Source organism: Hyperolius riggenbachi, chromosome 1, assembly GCF_040937935.1.
Source record: "Hyperolius riggenbachi isolate aHypRig1 chromosome 1, aHypRig1.pri, whole genome shotgun sequence".
Taxonomy (NCBI): domain Eukaryota; kingdom Metazoa; phylum Chordata; class Amphibia; order Anura; family Hyperoliidae; genus Hyperolius; species Hyperolius riggenbachi.
In genome coordinates this window covers 587651769-587673694 of record NC_090646.1, presented here as the reverse complement: position 1 = coordinate 587673694, position 21926 = coordinate 587651769, and the positions used below count along the sequence as shown (strand labels likewise).

At 44.0% G+C, this 21926-nt stretch overlaps 1 protein-coding gene across 3 annotated transcripts in view; it reads left to right on the top strand.

The window, feature by feature from the left end:
- POC5 (POC5 centriolar protein) overlaps positions 1-21926 on the top strand; it is an 88682-nt gene that overhangs the window by 64747 nt on the left and 2009 nt on the right. Inside the window, exons 10-13 of one of the 3 annotated variants that reach the window (XM_068248796.1) lie at positions 4231-4370; positions 6822-6935; positions 15303-15482; positions 17887-18054. In XM_068248796.1, the coding sequence (XP_068104897.1) occupies positions 4231-4370; positions 6822-6935; positions 15303-15482; positions 17887-18027 (575 nt within the window). In that variant the 3' untranslated portion in view covers positions 18028-18054. Of the gene's footprint in view, positions 1-4230; positions 4371-6821; positions 6936-15302; positions 15483-17886; positions 18125-21926 lie in introns of those variants that run through there. The other 2 variants (XM_068248788.1, XM_068248781.1) reach the window with 2 other exon arrangements.

Below are 21926 nucleotides of genomic sequence, written 5' to 3'. Positions count from 1 at the left end.
CCGGCTTACCTAACACTTTTAGCCATAGACCCTTAAAGGATACCACAACTGAAATGTGACATAATGAGATAGACATGTGTATGTACAGTGCCTAGCACACGGATAACTATGCTGTGTTCCTTTTTTTCTTTCTCTGCCTGAAAGAGTTAAATATCAGGTATGTAAGTGGCTGACTCAGTCCTGACTCAGACAGGAAGTGACTACAGTGTGACCCTCACTGATAAGAAATTCCTCTTTTTTACCTCTTTCTTGCTCTCAGAAGCCATTTTCTGCTAGGAAAGTGTTTTATAGTTGGAATTTCTTATCAGTGAGGGTCACACTGTAGTCACTTCCTGTCTGAGTCAGGACTGAGTCAGCCACTTACATACCTGATATTTAACTCTTTCAGGCAGAGAAATAAAAAAAGGAACACAGCATAGTTATCTGTGTGCTAGGCACTGTACATACACATGTCTATCTCATTATGTCACATGTCAGTTGTGGTATCCTTTAACAAGCATGCAGATCAGATGCTCCAACTCAAGTGGTGCCAGAAATATTTCATTCAGTTTTCCTGTCATTTATTCTCCATAATGGATAAGGGCTCTGTCTCTGACACAGGAGACCAGGGTTCGAATCTCGGCTCTGCCTGTTCAGTAAGTCAGCACCTTTTCAGTAGGAGACCTTAGGCAAGTCTCTCTAACACTGCTACTGCCTATAGAGCACATCCTAGTGGCTGCAGCTCTGGCGCTTTGAGTCCGCCAGGAGAAAAGCGTGATATAAATGTTCTGTGTTTGTTTGATATAACTTCTGCAGAGTTTTCATTAGGTGCTACAATCCAAGAGGCGTTCTTGAGTTTTAAAGAAAACAAAAGTGGGGCAAATTTACAGGCTGGTCATCTGGTCATTGTATCCCTTTTTACAAAGTCATTTGCTTGTGTGTTATGTTAATCCTCATGGTTTAGTAGTTTTCGAGAGTAAAGCCATATGTATTTATATGTACACCATACAATTATTATTTTTCGAATCCCGATTGGACATGTCGGATTTAATCGAATCGATTAATCGAATTGAATCGCACAAAAAATTGTATGGTGTAGATGGGGCTTTACACATGGAAACAGCTTGCAGATAGCTGAACCGCACAACTTAATCTGTCTAGTTGGATATAGTTCAAGTAAATGAGTAACTAAGCATGAGAAGGATCAGAATGACAGGTAACTGGCATGCTTTACAAAGTGAATACATATAGCTGCGTCCCTATTCACTACATGTGAGCACGTTTTATATGTACACCTACATTAGGGATGCAAGTTACTCTGTGTTGTGTTTATGTGATTACTTTGTGTGACAATAGAAAGGTGTTACCCAACTAACCACTAGGTGACACTGTAACACCAGCTATGTACTTCTGACTCTTGCATTTAGTAGCTTGGAGGAAAACTCAAGACATGTTCAGATCTGACGCACCCACGTCTACACACCCATTACTCAGTTCTCTACACACCCTTTATTCACTCGGTTCTTTGGGAAGAAGGTTGACGAGGGTATTTTGATGCTCAGTCACACATCTGTCCTGTTCCCATGCATGTTCCCTGACCCACTTCTTTGGGTATAAAGGACACTAAAGGTGGCCACACACTCATTGATTTTTTTTTCCCCATTTGATTCCCTGCAGATTCAATTCATCAACTGGGAATTGATTTCTCAAAATGTCAGATTGATTTTGACTAAAAATCGGTTGAAAGTATCAAAAGGACAAGAGGGAAAATTTAAAACAATTGCAGGCGGGGCAAGAGCGTTGGTAGATCGATGACCCATAGCTTTAAACTGCATCGAACGGTGCAACTCTGAAGTTCAATCGATTTTAAATAGATTCCCTGCTGTAAACTATGTGACATTGATGTGGAGTGTTTGGTAGGACTCGATACCTACTGAATCAATCCTTTTCAGAAAGGAAATTATCATTTTGGAACATTGAGTGAAAACCCAGCTTTAAAGAGACTCCGTAACAAAAATTACATCCTGTTTTTTATCATCCTACAAGTTCCAAAAGCTATTCTAATGTGTTCTGGCTTACTGCAGCACTTTGTACTATCACAGTCTCTGTAATAAATCAACTTATCTATCTCTTGTCAGACTTGTCAGCCTGTGTCTGGAAGGCTGCCAAGTTCTTCAGTGTTGTGGTTCTGCTATGAACTCCCCCTTCCAGGCCCCTCTATGCACACTGCCTGTGTGTTATTTAGATTAGAGCAGCTTCTCTCTTCTCTCTTATCTTTTACAAGCTGGATAAATCGTCCTCTGAGCTGGCTGGGCTTTCACATAGTGAGGAATTACAGACAAGGGCAAAGCTGTTTGCAGGAAAAAAAGAGCAGCCTGAAACTTCAGTGCATGAGAGATGCAGGGGGAAAGAAACACACAAATGATCTCTTGAGATTCAAAAGGAAGGCTGTATACAGCCTGCTTGTGTATGGATGTATTTTCTATGTGTGGACATACTGTACATCAACCTACTTCCTGTTTTGGTGGCCATTTTGTTTGTTTATAAACAAACTTTTTAAAACTGTTTTTAACCACTTTTAATGCGGCGGGGAGCGGCGAAATTGTGACAGAGGGGAATAGGAGATGTCCCCTAACGCACTGGTATGTTTACTTTTGTGTGATTTTAACAATACAGATTCTCTTTAAAGTTCCCATACAATCATCGATTTTTCCCATTCTATTTCCTGCAAATTTAATTTCTCAACTAGCAATCTATTACCCAAAATGTCAAATCGATCAATTTTTGAAGGATTTTTACTAAAACTCGATCAAAAGGTTCGATTAGATAGAATGGATAATTTAGGTCGATTGGGGGTGTGGCGAGAGCATTAGTAGATAAATGGTAGATCAATGGACCATAAAGTTGCACTTCATCAAACAGTGCAACGATTATCAATAGATTCCCTTGGGAAAAAAAGTCAACATGTTGTGTGTGGTCGGAATCCATTCCTTCTGAATCTATTATTGTCAGATAGCAATTACGGTAATCATTTTGGAACGTTGGATAGAAATCTATAAGTGTATGGCCACCTTAAGAAGTTTGTTGTGTGCGAGTTACAAAATGTTTTTTTTCTTATCAACAAATATTGGCCTCGATTCACTAAGCTTAACTCCTGTCTTTTAATAACGTTTCTAGAGTTATCACCATGGTGATAAGGCATGCAGTATCCAGGAAACATTTTACCTCAGGCAAACCTAAAGTTAACTCTTCTGTCTTTAAGTTAAGATCTCTAAAGTTAACTCTTCAAACTTTAAAATATCTCCAGAAGTCTAAAGTTAGACAGGCTGTTAATTAACTGCATGTAAAAATAACTATAGTAGAGGTAACCCAAAAAGAACCTGTAACAAAAAATAAGTTCCCCTGGGGAGGGTACTCACCTCAGGAAGGGGTAGCTTCAGGGTCCCAATGAGGCTTCCCACTCCCCTGTAGCTGCAGGCAGTCCAGCGCTGGCTCCCCCGAAGTGTCCAGGAATACTCCCTCGACAAGACTGATAAGCGCTGATTTATTTACCTTTTCTGACTCCAGCGGCTCTCCGCATGGAGATAGGCGAAAATAGCCAATCTCCGTCGGGTCCGCTCTACTGCGCATGCGCAGGAGACTTGCGCCTGTGCAGTAGAGCACCCTGACAGCAATCAGCTATTTCCGCCTATCTCTGGGGCGGAGAGCCGATACTGCGCCGGAGCTGGGAAGGTAAATATTTTCATCCCCGCTATTCGGGGATCTTTATCGCTGTCGCCGTGGGACCGAGGAGGATGGGGAAATCCTCATTAGGATCCAGAGGCTTCCACCACCCGAGGTAAGTACCCCCCAGGGGAGGTTTATAAAATTATAGGTTTTCTTTAAGGACTGAAGTGATGAGATAATTCTCTCACTGTGAAAACTTATCTGTACACCTTAAGAAGGCAGGATCGATGAGTGGTGGTAAGTTTTCTCTTGCCCTATTATCTCCAGCATGATCTTGAATTGAGGCCATTGTGTCCCAATGGCTACACATGCGTAAAAGTCATAACACACGGACACAGGGACAGGAGGATGATGCAGGGACACATGGTGGTTTATTATATAGGATGTCACTTCAGGTAAAATCCTGACCATCTGAAGGCAGTGATAGCTGTGGTTGCCATCAGCTGCTCCTATATCTTGGCTTGTTGTCGGTGTGGGATATTGATGGATATTTCCAGTTGTAACTGAATATTTGATCACTGGCAGATCCTCCACCAAGAAGAGAAGACCTTGGCTCTAATCCTTCAGTGACATTCCAGCAGCCACCAGCTTCTGTTCCTCTGGCCTCTTCCCAGCATGATGCCCCTTCACCTGCCCACATTCCAGCCGTCTCCTCAGAGCAGAATGTGAGTAAAAGGCTTCAAATAGTCTACATTTCTTTTACGTCTCACTGCAGGCACAGATTTCTTTCCTACGTCTGTGTACTTACTCATCTGCAATGCTTGTCTTTGTGTTGAGGCTTCCTGATTAGCTTATGTTGAATGGATTCCTACACCACAGGTTCTGTTCTCTAAACTGCAGTCCTCTCAGAGATTCAGTCTGTGCTGGCCTACTTGCATTCTGAACAGTAAGATGATGCAATCCAAGCAGCAGCCTCCTCCACACAGACTAAAACGAAAGCTATGTACGCTGAAATGATTGTTCCTTATTAGTCAGGAGTTGGGCTGAATGTTTGTACAGCTTTTGTTCTGAAACTTCCACCCTGGAAGTCTTTACAGGTTGTTTCAAGGAACAAATATCTAAAGACTGTATCAGACAAACCTGAGATGGGGGTGGGGGTAACATTTAGATACTTATGTTAGTAGAGGGAAGAATCTGGATGGTCCAGAGGCTTCCCAGATCCTCTTCGAGCCCACTGTCCCTGCACAGGTTCCCTCTTGTTCTGAATGCGCTCCTTGCTGTAGATGAATGTATCCAGACTAGGCATGTGTGGATACAGTCTATAAATGCCCAGTATAACCAAGCTGCTCATCTACAGAGATAATGTGGCCACAAGTAACTTATTCAGCAAGCTCTTTGCGAATAGGTTTAGAGGGGTCCAGCACTGGAATGGTGGACTGCAGGAGGGTGCACACAATGTTAAATCTAATTTGTTACGACATAATATGTGCATTTTCACTTGCGCTATCTAGAAACACTCTATGGACAGTGTGATAGGATGAAATCATCTGTTGTAACCCAAAGATGTAAACATGTCTAAGTTATACAGGCAGTGCCTCCATGTGCGCTATCACATTGTGTTATTTAGCATTGCAAACAATGGGCTCAAACACAATGGAACACATTCTGCATCTGGAGGGACACAACTCTAGAGAGTTGAACCTACCCAGGGTTGCCCATTAGGTCCAAGGAACCAACCACCATTTATTTCCTGCATTTCCTCCTTGTTTCTAATAGCTGTAGATGCTGCCAGGGAAAATTTTATGGCTGTACTTTGCTTATCAGTGATGTGTACTATATTCCCGACAAAGTACCACAAGACAGAAGCTGTCACTTGCATGCTTAAAAATCAACTCTTTCAGGCAGCAAATAAAACAAGATAAACAAACAGCCTGGTTATATGTTTTGTACTGTACATACACATGTTTATCTCATTATGTCATGTCACCTCAGGTACACTTTAAAGGTGGCCACTATTGGTCCAAAAAATCGTTAGAGCAATCAGAAATTCTGATTGGATTGGTTGTTAATAATTTTAGTTGATGGGCACAAACTATTATAAAAATAGTTGTCCGATTGGATTTTCGGCAAACCAAGATTTTGGATTTTCTTGTTGGTTGTGATAGGTAGGAAGCAAAGATTGGTTCATTGATGGTAGTGAACAGGTTTTCTTCTGATCAGAATTATCTGATGTCTCAAATGATTTTTTTGCTAGAAATTTGACCATTAGTGGCCACCTTAAGGTATTTTACCATCAAGTTCCGCATTTGGTAGAGAGACGACATATGGTATGAAAAGAGGGGAAGGGGTCTGCACCTCAGAGGGGCAAATCAAAATTTGTGGCTCATTCCTCCAACATCCACTTTACGTGAAGTGACCTTTTCATCATACATTAGTCCATCATCCAGTACAAATACTGGTCATACGCAACTTTTAATATATTTCATTGTTATTTCATGTATTACCGTATTTTTAAAATTTAGATGTACTTCAGCAAGCATTATGACTGTAGAGAGCACACTTGATGTTTTATCATCAAGTACACCAGCACTCCGTCTTTGTAAAGAATTCACGGTCTTTTATTGAGCCACTAGTGGACCTAAGCCCGTTTAAAAACATTCTCTAGGTCTGTTTTTCTGCCGCCGTCGCCAGTCAGTGCGCATGCGCGCACACGCAACCGCCCACCCACCTCGCTCCCTGGTCCCGTCCACCTGTCCGTGTCCGTTACTGCGCACATGCGCAGCAGCAAATAACAGGGACACAGGGACAAACGCTGGACGCAGCAACACGGGTTTTATGGTATAGGATTATATCCACAAAGTAGCTGATAATTGTTTTGGGGGCCTCGCAGGGTCCCCCTTTATCAAGGCTTACAAAAAGCACACTGATTTGTTTTTTGAAAAAACTGTTCCGTACTAATTTGACTGTTGTGCTGTTCTCTGCCTTTGTTTTCAAATCACTGCTACAGAGCAAGTATACAGATTATGCTGGATGCTTGTTCCAGATGTGTGAGCCAGATAATGGCAGTATTTGTATTTAAGATAAGACTGAAGCCAACCAATCAGCTTAACAAACGGGCAAGGCATCCTATAAAGTATTTAAAATGAATTTAAACTGGTTTAATATTTTCTCTCTAGTTTCGACCCCACTTCGGTCCATTAAGTGCTTCTCAGTCCAGGGATGAGGGGAGCACTCCAGTTGTCATTTCTGCTACTACATCTGGATCGAGTATCTTATCAGCACAGAAAATGGTAAGAATTCACAAAGATCATGATTTCTTGGCTTAAAATGTTTACATATTAACTTTTTCCGGACCGACATAGGTTGAATCTAAGTCCAGCAGGTGGCGCTGCGGCCCTGACTGGATGTAGGTTCAGTGTCCCATTAACCACGCGTTACCGCCAATTTCTCCGCTTTGACCCCGCCGCAATTCGCATGCCCTGGTTTTCATGGTGATGCATGCACCAGCAGCGCAGCACATCCTGGACTTGGAACCAGTACTGCCGTAGACCCTGGTGAAGTGGGGAGCACCAGCATGGCAGTTGAAACTTCGGTGGCACGTGCAGTAAGACCCCGGTCGCAGCCACTAGAAAGACGGACCCGTAGTACCCCTAGCCTCCCAGAGGTGCTGGCAAATCCTGATTGCCAACCTCCTGGTTCCGCTGCACCCATAGTGCCCCCTTTAACCGCCCAGTCTGGAGTACACGTGTAGACAGATCATCTAGGATTGGCCCTAGACACTTTTCATCTGATCTTCACAGAGGATCTCTATGACTTAGTCGTGGCAGAGACCAACCGTAACGCCACACAATTTATTACCGCAAATCCGAACAGCTCCGTTGCCCAGCCTTTTTGGTGGAAACAGGTCACAGTTTGCAAATTTTAAATCTTTTTGGGCCTTCTCCTCAACATGGGTCTAACTATAAAAAAATGTATTGCGGTCCTATTGGTCTACGCACCCAATACATCACATGCCCATGTACTCTGCTGCCATGTCCGGGGCACGTTTTGAGGGCACCCTGTGCTTCCTGCACTTCAATGACAATACAACCTGTCATAAAAAAGACCACCCTGACTATGAACGGCTCCACAAAATTCAGCCCCTCATAGACCACTTGTCATCCAAATTTGCAGATGCTTACACCCCTGAACAGAACATCTGCATAGACTAGTCCCTCGTACATTTTACCGGGCGCCTTGGCATTAAGCAGTACATCCCAAGCAAGCGCGCCTGGTATGGAGTCAAGCTGTATAAGCTCTGTGACAGGGCCACAGGCTATACATATCGTTTTAGGGTCTATGAGAGAAAAGACACAAAATTGGAGCCGGTCGGATGCCCTGACTACCTGGGGAGCAGTGACAAGAATGTTTGGGACTTGGTGTCACCCTTGCTCCAGAAGGGGTACCATCTTTACATGAACAATAACAACACAAGCGTGGCCCTCTATCAGCATTTACAGCTACTCGGAATTCGTGCTGTGGCCCCGTGCGGCCTAGTCGCCGGGGCTTCCCCCAATGGCTCACTAGTATACGACTTGCAAGGAGGGAGAGGGTTGCCTTGTCTAACGAAAACCTGCTCGCCGTGAAATGGAAGGACAAGAGGGACGTTTACCTTCTGTCCACCATTCACGCAGACACGACAGTCCAAATTCAACGAGCAACTGAGGTTGTTGAAAAACCCCTCGCCGTCCACTAATATAACCTTAACATGGGAGGGGTGGACTTTAACGACCAGATGTTGGCTCCCCATTTGGTTTCCCGCAGAATCAGAAGCTGGTATAAGAAAGTGTCTGTTTATTTGATTCAGTTGGCAATTTACAACAGTTTTGTTCTCTACAGTAAGGCTGGGAGAACTAAAGGAACCTTCCTTCACTTTCAGGAAGAGATCGTTTCTGAACTCCTGTATCCAGGAGGAGCCGTGGCCCATCCCCAAAATGTAGTTAGCCGGCTACATGAAAGACACTACCCGTATGTCTTTCCAGGTACCCCATCTCACCGTTCCCCAAGAAAACGTTGTGTTTGCAGCAGGGCTGGAATGAGGTGTGACACCACTTTTTATTGTCCCTACTGTCCCAACCAGCCTGCCCTATGCTTAGGGGAGTGTTTTGAGAAATACCATGAGCAGGTACGCTATGAGAGTAGAGAACGCGAGACACAGAGTAGGCACACAAAGGTCTCTCAAGGCTCATTCACACTGGCGTGATGCGTTGCGGCAAATTGCCTAGCGAAAGTCCAACTTTGCAGTCCCCACTACACCGGAAGTGTGTGACTTAACGCTAGTGCATACCTACGCTACTGCGCGGCTCCTGTGGCAATATGCGTTGGCCGGATTGCGACGCAAAGTTTACTTGGCCGATTGCCAGACAGGGAATACCTGATGTACTAACACGGTATTCCCTGAAGGTCTGGTTTTGGCGATGCGGTGCGGCGGGTGCCACCCACCGGATACACCAATATGCAGTGTGAAACCAGGCATCAGAGACCCAAATACACAGGGCTGCCAGAAACCTCTCCTTTCACTTGGGACAAAGTGCATAGTATACTTTGCCACGTCTCTGTGCAATTTGCGCTTTGCACACTGTCCCATGGGGAAGGAGAAGTTTGTCCTTGGAAGGCAAGTAAAAAAAAAAAAAAAAAAAAAAACAGGTAAGCAAAAAAGTTAAAAGTTCCAAATGTTGATGTTTGGTTAAAAAGGTTCAATTGAGTTTATAAAAGTTAATGAATTTCTTGCATTGCTGCTTGCTTGTGTTTTGTTTTGTTTTTTTGCTCTCTCTCTCTCTCTCCCTCCCTCTCCCCCTCCCTCCGTCATCCATCCATCTTTTACCCTTACAGGTGGACCGAGCGAACGACTGATCGACTGCAGCACTGATGGTGCATCCTGACAGAAGCATTGCGCGTCTGTCAGGTTACACACAAGTCGGTGCATGCAGCGCTGCAGGACGAGATTTCTCCTCCGCAGTAAGATATGTTTGCCAAGGCATATGAGCTGAGGGGCGGTGTTGGGGTTCCTATGCTTTGGCAAGCACTTTGTATCAAAATTGGCAACGATCGATCGATGTGCATGGATTAATCGGGTTTGCCAGGGCATAGGAGCAGAGTGGGTTGGAACGTTCTGTGGGCGGTGCTCCTATGCCCTGGCAAATGCCATGCCCCTCTTTTTTTTTTTTTTTTTTTTTCACATATTTCGGCAGATATTTTTTCATCCACATTGATCAATGCGAACCAGAATCAGATTCAAGATATTGTGTCTGACCTACAAATCCATCCACAAAACCTGTCCAACCTACATTTCTGATCTTACTCAGAGATACACACCAAGCCGCTCACTCCGCTCCTCCAATGAACTTCGCCTGACCGTCCCCCGCATCACCCAGTCCCATGCACGCCTCCAAGACTTCTCAAGAGCCGCTCTGACACTATGGAACTCCCTACCTCCACCCATTAGGGCAGCCCCCTCCTTCAACACCTTCAAGAAGGCCCTCAAAACTCACCTTTTCACTCTTGCCTACCACCCCTCACAATTGCTCTAAACCCACAGCCGAACTCTGGTCCCCTACCTCTCGTGTCCCTACCTCTCCCTCTAGATTGTAAGCCTTTGGGCAGGGTCCTCACTCCTTTTGTGTCCTACCTGATCATGCACCTCTATTACTGTGCACCCATGCTATTCATTTGAGTGAACCTAACTTGCCTAATCTCCATGCTCCCATCCAGTGACTGACTAAGCATTACCTTGTACTCATACTGTGCTGTGTGATCTGGTTTTCTTGTATTCCTGTATTGTCATATTGCTGTATGTCACCCCTAAATATTGTCTGTAACCTAAATTAATGTCCAGCGCTGCGTAATATGTTGGCGCTTTATAAATACAACAAATAAATAAATAAATAATGTGAATGTGAGAATCTTTGCCGTTCATTTTTCCTTTTATGGAAAAAAAAAAGTGCATCACCCGTATGCCCAATATAAGGAGTATAGCAGAAACTCCTAATACTGGCCATACATGTAATGATTGCGGAGACGCTAAAATGCCAGGACAGACCCCACAAGTGACCCCATTTTCGAAAGAAGACACCCCAAGGTATTCGCTGAGGTGAGTTCATAGATTTTATTTTTTGTCACAAGTTAGCAGAAATTGATTTCTTTTAATTTTTTTTCTCACAAAGTGTCATTTTCTGCTAACTTGTGACAAAAATACAATTTTTTAATAAACTCACTATGCCCCTCGTGGAATACCTTGGGGTCTCTTCTTTCCAAAATAGGGTCATTTCTGGGGTGTTTTTACTGTCATGGCATTGTTTGGTGGGGCCTAAATTGTGAGCACCCCTGTAAAGCCTAAAGGTGCTTATTTGGACTTTGGGCCCCTTTGCACAGAAATATCTTTGTAACTGACAACCTTTTCATTTTTTACACTAAATTGTCCATTTACAGAGATATTTCTCCCACCCAGCATGGGTATGTGTAAAAATACACCGCAAAACACATTATTCTACTTCTCTCTGAATACGGGGATACCACATGTGACACTTTTTTGCACCCTAACTGTGCAAAGGGGCCCAAAGTCCAATGCGTACCTTTAGGATTTCACAGGTCAATTTTTACTTTTTTTTAATTTTTTTTTTTCTTCAGACTACCGTATATACTCGCATACAAGACGAATTTTTGACCCCCAAAAAGGGGGTCAAAAGTTGGGGGGTCGGCTTGTATGCGAGTCTCTATTGTGGTGGTGATGGTCCGCGACGCCCCCCGCCCGCTCCCTCCCTCCCGCTCGCTCGCTCCCTCCCTCCGCGGCCGCCGCTGCTATTACCTCTTTAGCCGGCGGCCGCTTCCTCTACTGCGGGTGCCCCTCTCGCTCTGCTCGCTGTGTATCACAGCAGCGCGCCCGGCGCTGCTGCTGTGACGAGGCAGGAGAGAGCGGTTCCCCTGGTAACGGCTTCGCCGTGTTTTGGGGTGTATTTTTACACATACCCATGCTGGGTGGGAAAAATATCTCTGTAAATGGACAATTTCCTGTAAAAAAAAAAAAATGAAAAAGTTGTCTTTTACAGAGATATTTCTCCCATCCAGCATGGGTATTTGTAAAAATATACCTTAAAACACATTATACTACTTCTCCTGAGTACAGCGATACCACATGTGTGACACTTTTTTTTTGCAGCCTAGCTGTGCAAATGGGCCCAAAGTCCAATGAGTACCTTTTAGGATTTGACAGGTAATTTTTATTTATTTGCTTTTCAGACTACTCCTCACGGTTTAGGGTCCTTACAATGCCAGGGCAGTATAGGAACCCTACAAGTGCTCCCATTTTGGAAAGATGACACCCAAACGTATTCTGCGAGGGGTATTGTGAGTTCATAGAAGATTTTTTTTTTTTGTCACAAGTTAGCGGAAAATGACACTTTGTGAGAAAAAACTAAAAAAATCAATTTCCACTAACTTGTGACAAAAATAAAATCTTCTATGAACTCACCATAATCCTCACGGAATACCTTGGGGGTGTCTTCTTTCCAAAATGGGGTCACTTGTGGGGTTCCTATACTTCTCTGGCATTTTAGGGGCCCTAAACCGCGAGTAGTAGTGTGGAAAGTGGAAATGCGTAAAATTGACCTGTAAAAAATCCAAAAGGTACTCATTGGACTGTGGGCCCCTTTGCACAGCTAGGCTGCAAAAGAGTGTCACACATGTGGCATTGTCGTACTCAGGAGAAGTAGTACACTGTGTTTTGGGGTGTCTTTTCACACATACCAATGCTTGGTGGGAGAAATATCTCTGTAAATAGACAATTTAGTGTAAAAAAATAAATTAAAAAAAAGATGTCATTTACAGAGATATTTCTCCCACCCAGTATGGGTATGTGTGAAAAGACACCCCAAAACACATTATACTACTTCTCCTGAGTACGGCGATACCACGTGTGACACTTTTTTTTTGCTGCCTAGCTGTGCAAAGGGGCCCAAAGTCCAATGAGAACCTTTAGGCTTTACAGCAGTGCTCACAATTTAGCCCCCCACAAAATGCCAGGGCAGTACAAGTACCCCACAAGTGACCCAATTTTGGAAAGTAGACACCCCAAGGTATTCACTGAGGGGCATGGTGAGTCCGTGGCAGATTTTACTTTTTTTGTCACAAGTTAGCAGAAATAAAAACCCTTTTTTTTTAATTTTTGTCACAAAGTGTCATTTTGTGCTAACTTGTGACAAAAATAAAATCTGTTATGAACTGACCATGCCCCTCAGCAAATACCTTGGGGTGTCATCTTTCCAAAATGGGGTCATTTGGGGGTATACTATCCTGGCATTCTAGCACCTCAAGAAACATGACAGGTGCTCAGAAAAGTCACAGCTGCTTCAAACTGCACAAATTCACTTTTGGCACCATAGTTTGTAAACGCTATAACTTTTACCCAAACCAATAAATATACACTTATTGGAATTTTTTTTAGCGAATACATGTAGCACAATACATTTGGACAAAAACGTGTATAGAAATGTTACTTTATTTGAAAAATGTTACCACAGAAAGTTGAAAATATCATTTTTTGGGACAAAATTCCTGTCTTTTTTTTATAAATATAATAAAACTAAAAATCGCAGCAGCAATCAAATAGCACCAAAAGAAAACTGTGTTAGTGAGAAGAAAAGGTGGTAAAATTCATTTGGGTGGTAAGTTGTATGACCGAGCAATAAACAGTTATAGCTGCAGTGGTCTGAATTGTAAAAAATGGCCTGGTCTTTAGGGGGGTTTAGCACTGCAGTCATCAAGTGTCCTGTCAACTGTCCTGTCCCGCGCCGGTCCTGCACAATCCTCTCCCGCCGTGGTTAAGTTTTGTTACCGTCGACTTTTGAGTCGACGGCAACTACGCCTGCGCGCCCCAGGCTACGCGAAGCCTTCTTCTCGTTCCAGCCTGAAATAGTCCTGCTATTAGCGCAGGACACCATTGCGGGCTGGAACGAGAAGAAAGCTTCGCGTAGTGCGGTGCAGTTGCCATCGGCTTACAAGTCAAAGGTAACAAAACTTGGCCACGGCAGGAGAACGAAGGATTGTGCAGGACTGGCGCGGGACAGGACGGCTGCTGGGGGCTTGGGAAGCCCCAGGTAAGTGAAACAGTGTTGCTATCGAATTTACAGTTCCGCTTTAAGGGTGAGAGTCTGTTAAAGCGGTATCGTCACCATAAAAATCACATTTCAACAGCAACTGGTCTGAGTGTATTAAGTGATAAAGATGCTAAGCATGCATTCAAAACTTTCAAAACTTTTTCTGCTGTTATGATTTGGAGTTATCACATACTTAAGGAACACTGGCCCTTTAGTAGTCGTGCCAAAGAATTGCATGCCGGGGGTTCTTTTTATCTATAATCTATTCCTCCTCTTCCCTTTATTTCCCTGCCAGCTTCTTATCTGAAACCTAATCCCCTACTCACTTGTGTTTACAAGCAAGGCTGAGGCGACTCAGCGATTGGAGGAGACAAGAAAAAAAGTAAAGGGCAGAAATGACATCACGAGTTTAACTGTGGGCAAAAGACATGGCCCCCACCAGGAACAGAATTCTCGTAATTTACAATATAACATTCACTGAAATCAAAACGTGGACAGTATAATACATGTGTTATGTAAGTAGATCAAGTATTTATCTACTTATATATGTGTTTTTTTTCCCTGGCATAGTATGGCTGATCCTACCGCTTTAAGGGCTCTTTTCCACTGAAAATCACAAGTGCAAAAGCACTGCAATGGGATAACAATGTTTTTGGGATTTTTCAGCAAGTGCTTTCCTGTGTGTTTCAGTGGAATTTTTGTGCGTTCATTTGTTTTCCCATTGTTTTTGTATTTTTACTATTCCATTTGAAAAAAATAATTTAACTGGTGGTAAAGCTGATGGTAAATCACAAGTAAATTAAATGTGACCCAATTTTTGAATCAAAACACGGTCACGTCCCTTGCACACGTACACACTGCGTTGCGACGCGTTACGCATTCCCGCCGCAAGGGCCATGCAAGTCTATGGAAACTTGCACAGTTCCCACGATGCAACACAATGTGCTGGAAGTATCCAAAACAACGCAGTCCCGATGCAAAGTCTGCAGTGCTTTACCGCATTTTCGGTGCCAACCACATGGATTATGCAGAAATGCAAGTCAATGGGTGAGTGTCCAGAATGGGAGTGCGAGGTGCATGCACGGACTGACAGGAATCTGTGACTTACTTCCTGCCCATCCATATGACCCTGTCGCCGTCCTGTGGCACAGGGTCATATGTAGGCTGATTTCTGCAATGTGGTGCTTGCACTGCTTACATTAGGTGTGCAACCGGCCTTAGTGGAAATGCACACAGAAGGGGGTGCTACAAGCGCAAATAGGAGATTGGTTTTCTCTAAAGATAGGAAGAGGCATGTTTTTGAGCTCTGGAATGAGAAAGCCAGGGCAGTGTTACAAATACATAACTTGTACAGAGTCTGAAGCAGAAGTGGGTGGTTTACTTCTCTGGATAGTTTAAATGAATAATTGGTACTATACTTTACTTTCCCCATTTTTTTTATTACAAATACCAGTTATTTTAATGTATTGCAGTTCAGCTGTGTTGATGGAATATGCAAATATTCTAAGTTATCCTGTTGTTTTCCAGCCAATGACAAGAGTTGTTACCTCAGGACAGCAGAAGGCTGGTAAGACTATCACAGCTCGGGTGAGCGCTCGCTCAGATCTAGCTCAGAAGATCATCAAGCCTGGTGCCAACATCACATCTATGGGCGTCTGTCCACCCATGAGCTCCATTGTCATTGAGAAACATCATCCAGTAACTCAGGTAATCTGATTTGTAATGGTTGCATATTGAATAGATAGGCATTGAAGACAGTCCATATGAAGTGTGCTTGTCGGGTGCATTTTTTCCAAGTTAATCTATACAAAGTATATCATTTTTTTTTCACGATTCGGCAATTCAAAATATTTTCCCTGCCATTTTTCCCTCTCCCGTTGGAAATTGCAGACGCACCACAGTTGCACCATAAATTAGACAAAAAAACACGCAGGAATTGCCATAGTGGAAAATGGGAGAACCGCAATTGCGTTTCTCAGTGGAAAGCAGCCATTACAGCTGTGCCTCACAACATCACACCAAGCGTTCAGATCTCTGTGACTCACTGTTACTGGCACAGTAGCTGCTGCTAGTGGGTGGCTGTTACTGCTGCTGGCACAGTGGCAGCTGCTAGTAAGTGGTGGTTACTGCTGCTGGCACAGTGGTGGCTGCTTGTGAGTGGCCATTACTGCTGGCATAGTGGCTACTGCTTGTGAGTGGCAGCTGCTAGTGAGTGGCTGCTGCTACTGCTGGTACAATGGCGGCTTCTAAATATTTTCAGTGTATACTCAGTTTACACTGAATAATATGTCCGAATGTAAACTCTGGTGGCCATTTTTGTAGTCCAATTGTAGCTACAATGGGACTATGTAGAGTGGATTGGGAGGCAGTGCAGTGACACATACAGCAGCACACACCCAGAGCTGCCGCACCACATGACACAGGTTGTGAATTCCTGCCTTACAGTGATAACTAGGGAATACATAGTTAAATAGTTATTTTGGTTGAAAAAAGACATACGTCCATCGAGTTCAACCAGTACAAAGTACAACTCCAGCCTGCTCCCTCACATATCCCTGTTGATCCAGAGGAAGGCAAAAAAAACCTTACAAGGCATGGTCCAATTAGCCCCGAAAGTGAAAAATTCCTTCCCGACTCCAGATGGCAATCAGATAAAATCCCTGGATCAACATCATTAGGCATAACCTAGTAATTGTAGCCATGGATGTCTTTCAACGCAAGGAAAGCATCTAAGCCCCCTTTAAATGCAGGTATAGAGTTTGCCATAACGACTTCCTGTGGCAATGCATTCCACATCTTAATCACTATTACTGTAAAGAACCCTTTCCTAAATAAATGGCTAAAACGTTTTTCCTCCATGCGCAGATCATGTCCTCTAGTCCTTTGAGAAGGCCTAGGGACAAAAAGCTCATCCGCCAAGCTATTATATTGCCCTCTGATGTATTTATACATGTTAATTAGATCTCCTCTAAGGCGTCTTTTCTCTAGACTAAATAAACCCAGTTTATCTAACCTTTCTTGGTAAGCGAAACCTTCCATCCCACGTATCAATTTTGTAGTGCGTCTCTGCACCTGCTCTAAAACTGCAATATCTTTTTTGTAATGTGGTGCCCAGAACTGAATTCCATATTCCAGATGTGGCCTTACTAGAGAGTTAAACAGGGGTAATATTATGCTAGCATCTCGAGTTTTTATTTCCCTTTTAATGCATCCCAAAATTTTGTTTGCTTTAGCTGCAGCGGCTTGGCATTGAGTACGATTCTTTAACTTGTTGTCGATGAGTACTCCTAAGTCCTTCTCCAAGTTTGATGTCCCCAACTGTATCCCATTTATTTTGTATGGTGCTAGACCATTGGTACGACCAAAATGCATGACTTTACATTTGTCAACATTGAATTTCATCTGCCATGTATGTACCCATATAGCCATCCTATCCAGATCCTGTTGCAATATGACACTATCTTCCTGAGAGTTGATGATTCTGCACAATTTTGTATCATCTGCAAAAATAGCAACATTGCTCACTACTGCATCTACTAGGTCATTAATAAATAAATTGAAGAGCACTGGACCCAGTACAGACCCCTGTGGGACCCCACTGCTCACAGTCTCCCATTTTGAGTATGATCCATTGACCACAACTCTGTTTTCTGTCCATTAGCCAGTTCCCTATCCATGCACACAAACTCTTCCCCAGTCCTTGCATCCTCAACTTTTGCACCAGACTTTTGTGGGGAACAGTGTCGAAGGCCTTTGCAAAGTCCAAGTATATCACATCTACAGCATTCCCAATATCCATATTAGCATTCACTACCTCATAAAAGCTGAGCATGTTAGTCAAACAGGACCTGTCTTTAGTAAACCCATGTTGATGCTGAGAAATAAGACTAGTTCTATGTAGGATTGGGACTTTTAATACATGTTTGCCTCAGGTCACTTTGTGTATCCTTTAAGACTTTTGCAGACTGCATTGTATAGGAGAGTAATGTAAAAAATGTAATAAAACAAGTGACCTTCTGTAGCAGACATCTTATTCTTCAACTGATACTTGTCTTTCATTGCTACAGTCTTAGTTGTATGTTTTAATGAATCTCTTTATCCATCTTTATAGCAAACTATAGCTCAGGCCACGGCAGCAAAGTACCCTCGTTCAGCATTACAAAGCAGCAGCTCTACGAGTGGCAGGGGAGCCGGGCAGAGCACACGGGCATCCCAGGCCCACTGCAGCCATTCCATAAAGGTTGTCGACTGATCTGCCTTCTTCATAATTCAGAAGGAAGTACGACGATGAGGTTTGATGAGCCTGAAATGATTCCAAAGCTTGAATGAAGGATTTACCTTCCTGTTCATCGGTTTTATATGTTATTATGTGGACTTTGTGAAATCGTAAAGTGCCTTTAAACATAATTCTGGGTGTGCATGCTGACCCCCATACGTGACCTATTACTGATATCAAGCTAAAATCAAAATTATTGCTGGAAAATACTTCCTTGTGTAGCACAGTAAGGAAAATAGGATGTCTACATTGCAAGTATTCAACCTGTTGACAGCCACAAATGAGTTATCTCACTTTAACCATTATAGTACCAGCTGTCTCTGCCCCCTTAAAGACCAGAGGCTGCTGGTACTGTACAACGGCGCATACCGACTAATCGCCACAATAATCCGTCGCTCCCGCCGGTCACGCCGTTCTGTCCCGGCCACAGGCTCCTCTCTGACGGCAGAGCGCTGTGCGCCAGTAAGGACATGCTTTCATTGGGTCCTGATCCTGTCAATCAATGTAAGTCAATGGGATTGGCTTACAGTGATGACAGGGCCAGGAGCCAATGAAAGCGGCTCGTGACCGGCTCACAGAGCTCTGCTGTCTTATACATGGCAGAGTGAGCGAATTGCAGCGAGTGCAGAGCGGCGAGATCGGCGGGGACGCGCAATTTACTGTGACACAGAGTTTACGTCCAGTCAGGACCGCAGCACCACCTGCTGGATGTAGATTCGTACTGCGTCGGTCTGGGAGAGGTTAAGCTAATGCCGTGCTTTTTGTCTTCAGCCACTAGTTGTGCTGTAAATATTTGGCATGCTTTGATATCTCTCTCTAAGCATAAAACATAGAAACTAAAAGCAGAAGTCCTCTTTTATTGTCTCACACTGCCCCCTAGTGACAAGTGGCCATAAATACACATTACAGCAATACTAATAAGAAGTTTTGAAATCTAACAAAGAAGAAATAAAAAATGTGCTAAAATAAATCTGCCTGGAGCACTTGCAAGCCTCCAGAGAAATTGGCTGCTAAAGGGGTAAACAAGCTGTGTTATGCTGCCATGCCTGCTATGCTCAGGATCTGACCATGCAGTGTGTTGGAATAACTCCATGGCAGAAAGTGATCTGTTGAAGTATGGTATAGGGAGGGCATCCCCATCATTCCCACAGTAATAAAAGGGCTAGTGTAGTCCTGGAGGCTGAGCCAATGGCACAAGCAGAGAGCTGTAAGTTCTAAGTACAAACAGTTATACTGTTGCTATGGTTGCCAGCAAGTTTAGTTTGATGTTTTTGTACCTTTATTAGAAAAGTATACCCGCTGCAGTCTTAAAGTGTACCTGAGATGAATGGGTGAGGGCCTGTTTCCACTACACGCAGATTCTGCATGCAGAAAACTGACTCCAATTAATGCCTATGGGCCTGTTTCCACTGAACGCGATTTTTCTGATGCAGATTTCCCATAGGCATTCATTGGAGTCAGTTTTCTGCATGCAGAATCTGCGTGTAGTGGAAACAGGCACTGAAAGGATTTATACTTACGAGAGGCCTCCTGCAGCCCACTGTAGACTGTCAGCTTCCTTGCTGTCCTCCCGTTTCCCTCAGTTGTGCCACTGTCTGCCCTGTAAAAGGTCCGTAACTCAGTCGCAGAGTACTGTGTCCTGTCCGCAGGCACAACGCAATTACACTCCTGTTACCAGGAGTGTTCTGCACATGCGCAGTTGAAGACTATAACTGCGCTTGTGCCTAATATTCCAGGCCACCGAACCGCAATGAAGGAGATGCACAGCCTGGAACAGCGCATGCGCAATGGTCCACAACCCAACTGCATTGGGAGCAGACAGACTGCAGGTTGCTGGAGGAGGCTCCAGGTAAATAAAAATCCCTTTCTCCCATTCATCTAGGTTAGTTTATATTAGCTCTACTTACCGTGGCTTCCTCCAGCCCATTCAGTGTTGCCAACTCACCCCTTTAATTACTCGCACATCTAAGTTATACAGGTTCTGGGGCTACTTACACATAATCAGTGCCTTAACTGCATCTACCTAGCCATGAAACCTGTATAATTCATATGTGTCAGTAATTAAAGGGATGAGTTGGCAACATTGAGCCCATTGCAGATAACATGTCCCACGCCGCAGCTCCACTCTCAGCAGTTCGGCCCGGGGTCCCTGTCGGTGCAGAGGGCGACTTTGAGGTAGTCTCTACTGCGTGTGCGCCGCTGTCAATCAAGCCCACGGTGTACTGTGCAGGCACAAAACTACTACACCTGCATAGTACAACGTGGACTTGATTGACAGTGGCGCTCTCGCAGGCGCACTAGAGGAAGTCATGCGTAAAAGGAAGAAAAAGCGGGGAATTTTGGAGTGGCACTCCCTGCAAAATGAGCTTCCGTGTATGCGTAGCAGAAAGCAGAAAAACCTCACCACATCATCTAGGTTACCTGTGTCTTGCTGCCTGGATGTGTGCTCTACGGAGAAGACAGACCACTATGCAGAGATATCACTGAAGAAAAAGAAAGGAAATCCGGGCACCTTCCATCCAATTGTCGTTTATTGCAGACCAAAGCAGACATCCATGGGTTACCACAACCAAAAAACCTCGTGTGAGTGGTCTACAGGGTGATGATCGGTGGAGGTGCGGGAGCCAGGGCACTAAGTGGATCCGGCGACGGCCGTTTCGCGTCTAAACAGACGCTTGGTCACGCTGCGTACCACTGTCACTGACAGTGGTACGCAGCGTGACCAAGCGTCTGTTTAGACGCGAAACGGCCGTCGCCGGATCCACTTAGTGCCCTGGCTCCCGCACCTCCACCGATCATCACCCTGTAGACCACTCACACGAGGTTTTTTGGTTGTGGTAACCCATGGATGTCTGCTTTGGTCTGCAATAAACGACAATTGGATGGAAGGTGCCCGGATTTCCTTTCTTTTTCTTCAGTGATAGCACTAGAGGAAGTCACCCTTTTCACCAGCAGGGACCCCGGGCCGAACGTCTGAGAGCGGAGCTGCGGTGTGGGACGTGTCATATGCAGTGGGCTGGAGGAAGCCCCAGGTAAATCGAGCAGGGGGGCATGTTTTTTTTTTTTTTTTTTTTTTTTTTTTTTTAAGCTAATGCTTCCTTTAAAACGTGATGACAATTCAAACTAACTCAACAATAAAAATGGGCCAATTAGACTCTTGTGTTATCAGGATAACAGCAGCTGTGGAGAAAAAAAATCCATTGTGCAAGTTTCACTGACCTAGTTAGGGAAATGCATTTAGCCGATCAAAGTAAGCAGTTGCTAATCAAATAGTTGTCAGCTGGTTAACTGACAAGCAGCTAGAGGCTTTCATAGGCTAAGTTTAATTTCATCCTCATGCATGTAAATTTGGATGTAAGAATTATTTTCCTTATGAGCGGTGTTTGTGGAAATGGTTATACTTACCTCTTTCTAGGAAATGCTCTGCTGCTTCCTCCTGAAAACAACTCTTCTATGAAGAGCCCCTCGAGCCGGCCATGAAGTCCCCTGAGAAAGGGAGAGGGAGGCAAGGCACACAAAGCACTGCTGGGTATCAAATACACAAGGCCAAGATCAATAATATGAATATTTTGTATTATTGGTCATAGTACCACTTTAAGTCATTTTGAGTAACATTCCACTGGCTGAAGGGAATATGCTCTGTCACATGCCTGATACATTTACCTCCATTTTAGCCTGAAATCCATAAGTAGCAACGAGTGGCGGTCTGCATGCTAGGCTCATTGCCCCCAGAGTTCTGCTTTCACTGTTTTCTGTGATATTTATCATTGATTTATTGCCTGAAGTGTGTTGTTTGTTTTTTAATTTAAATGTTTGGTACTTATCCGTTAGCCGGGCGCATCCGGCAGGTGGCGCTGTTGTAGCGAATTTCAATG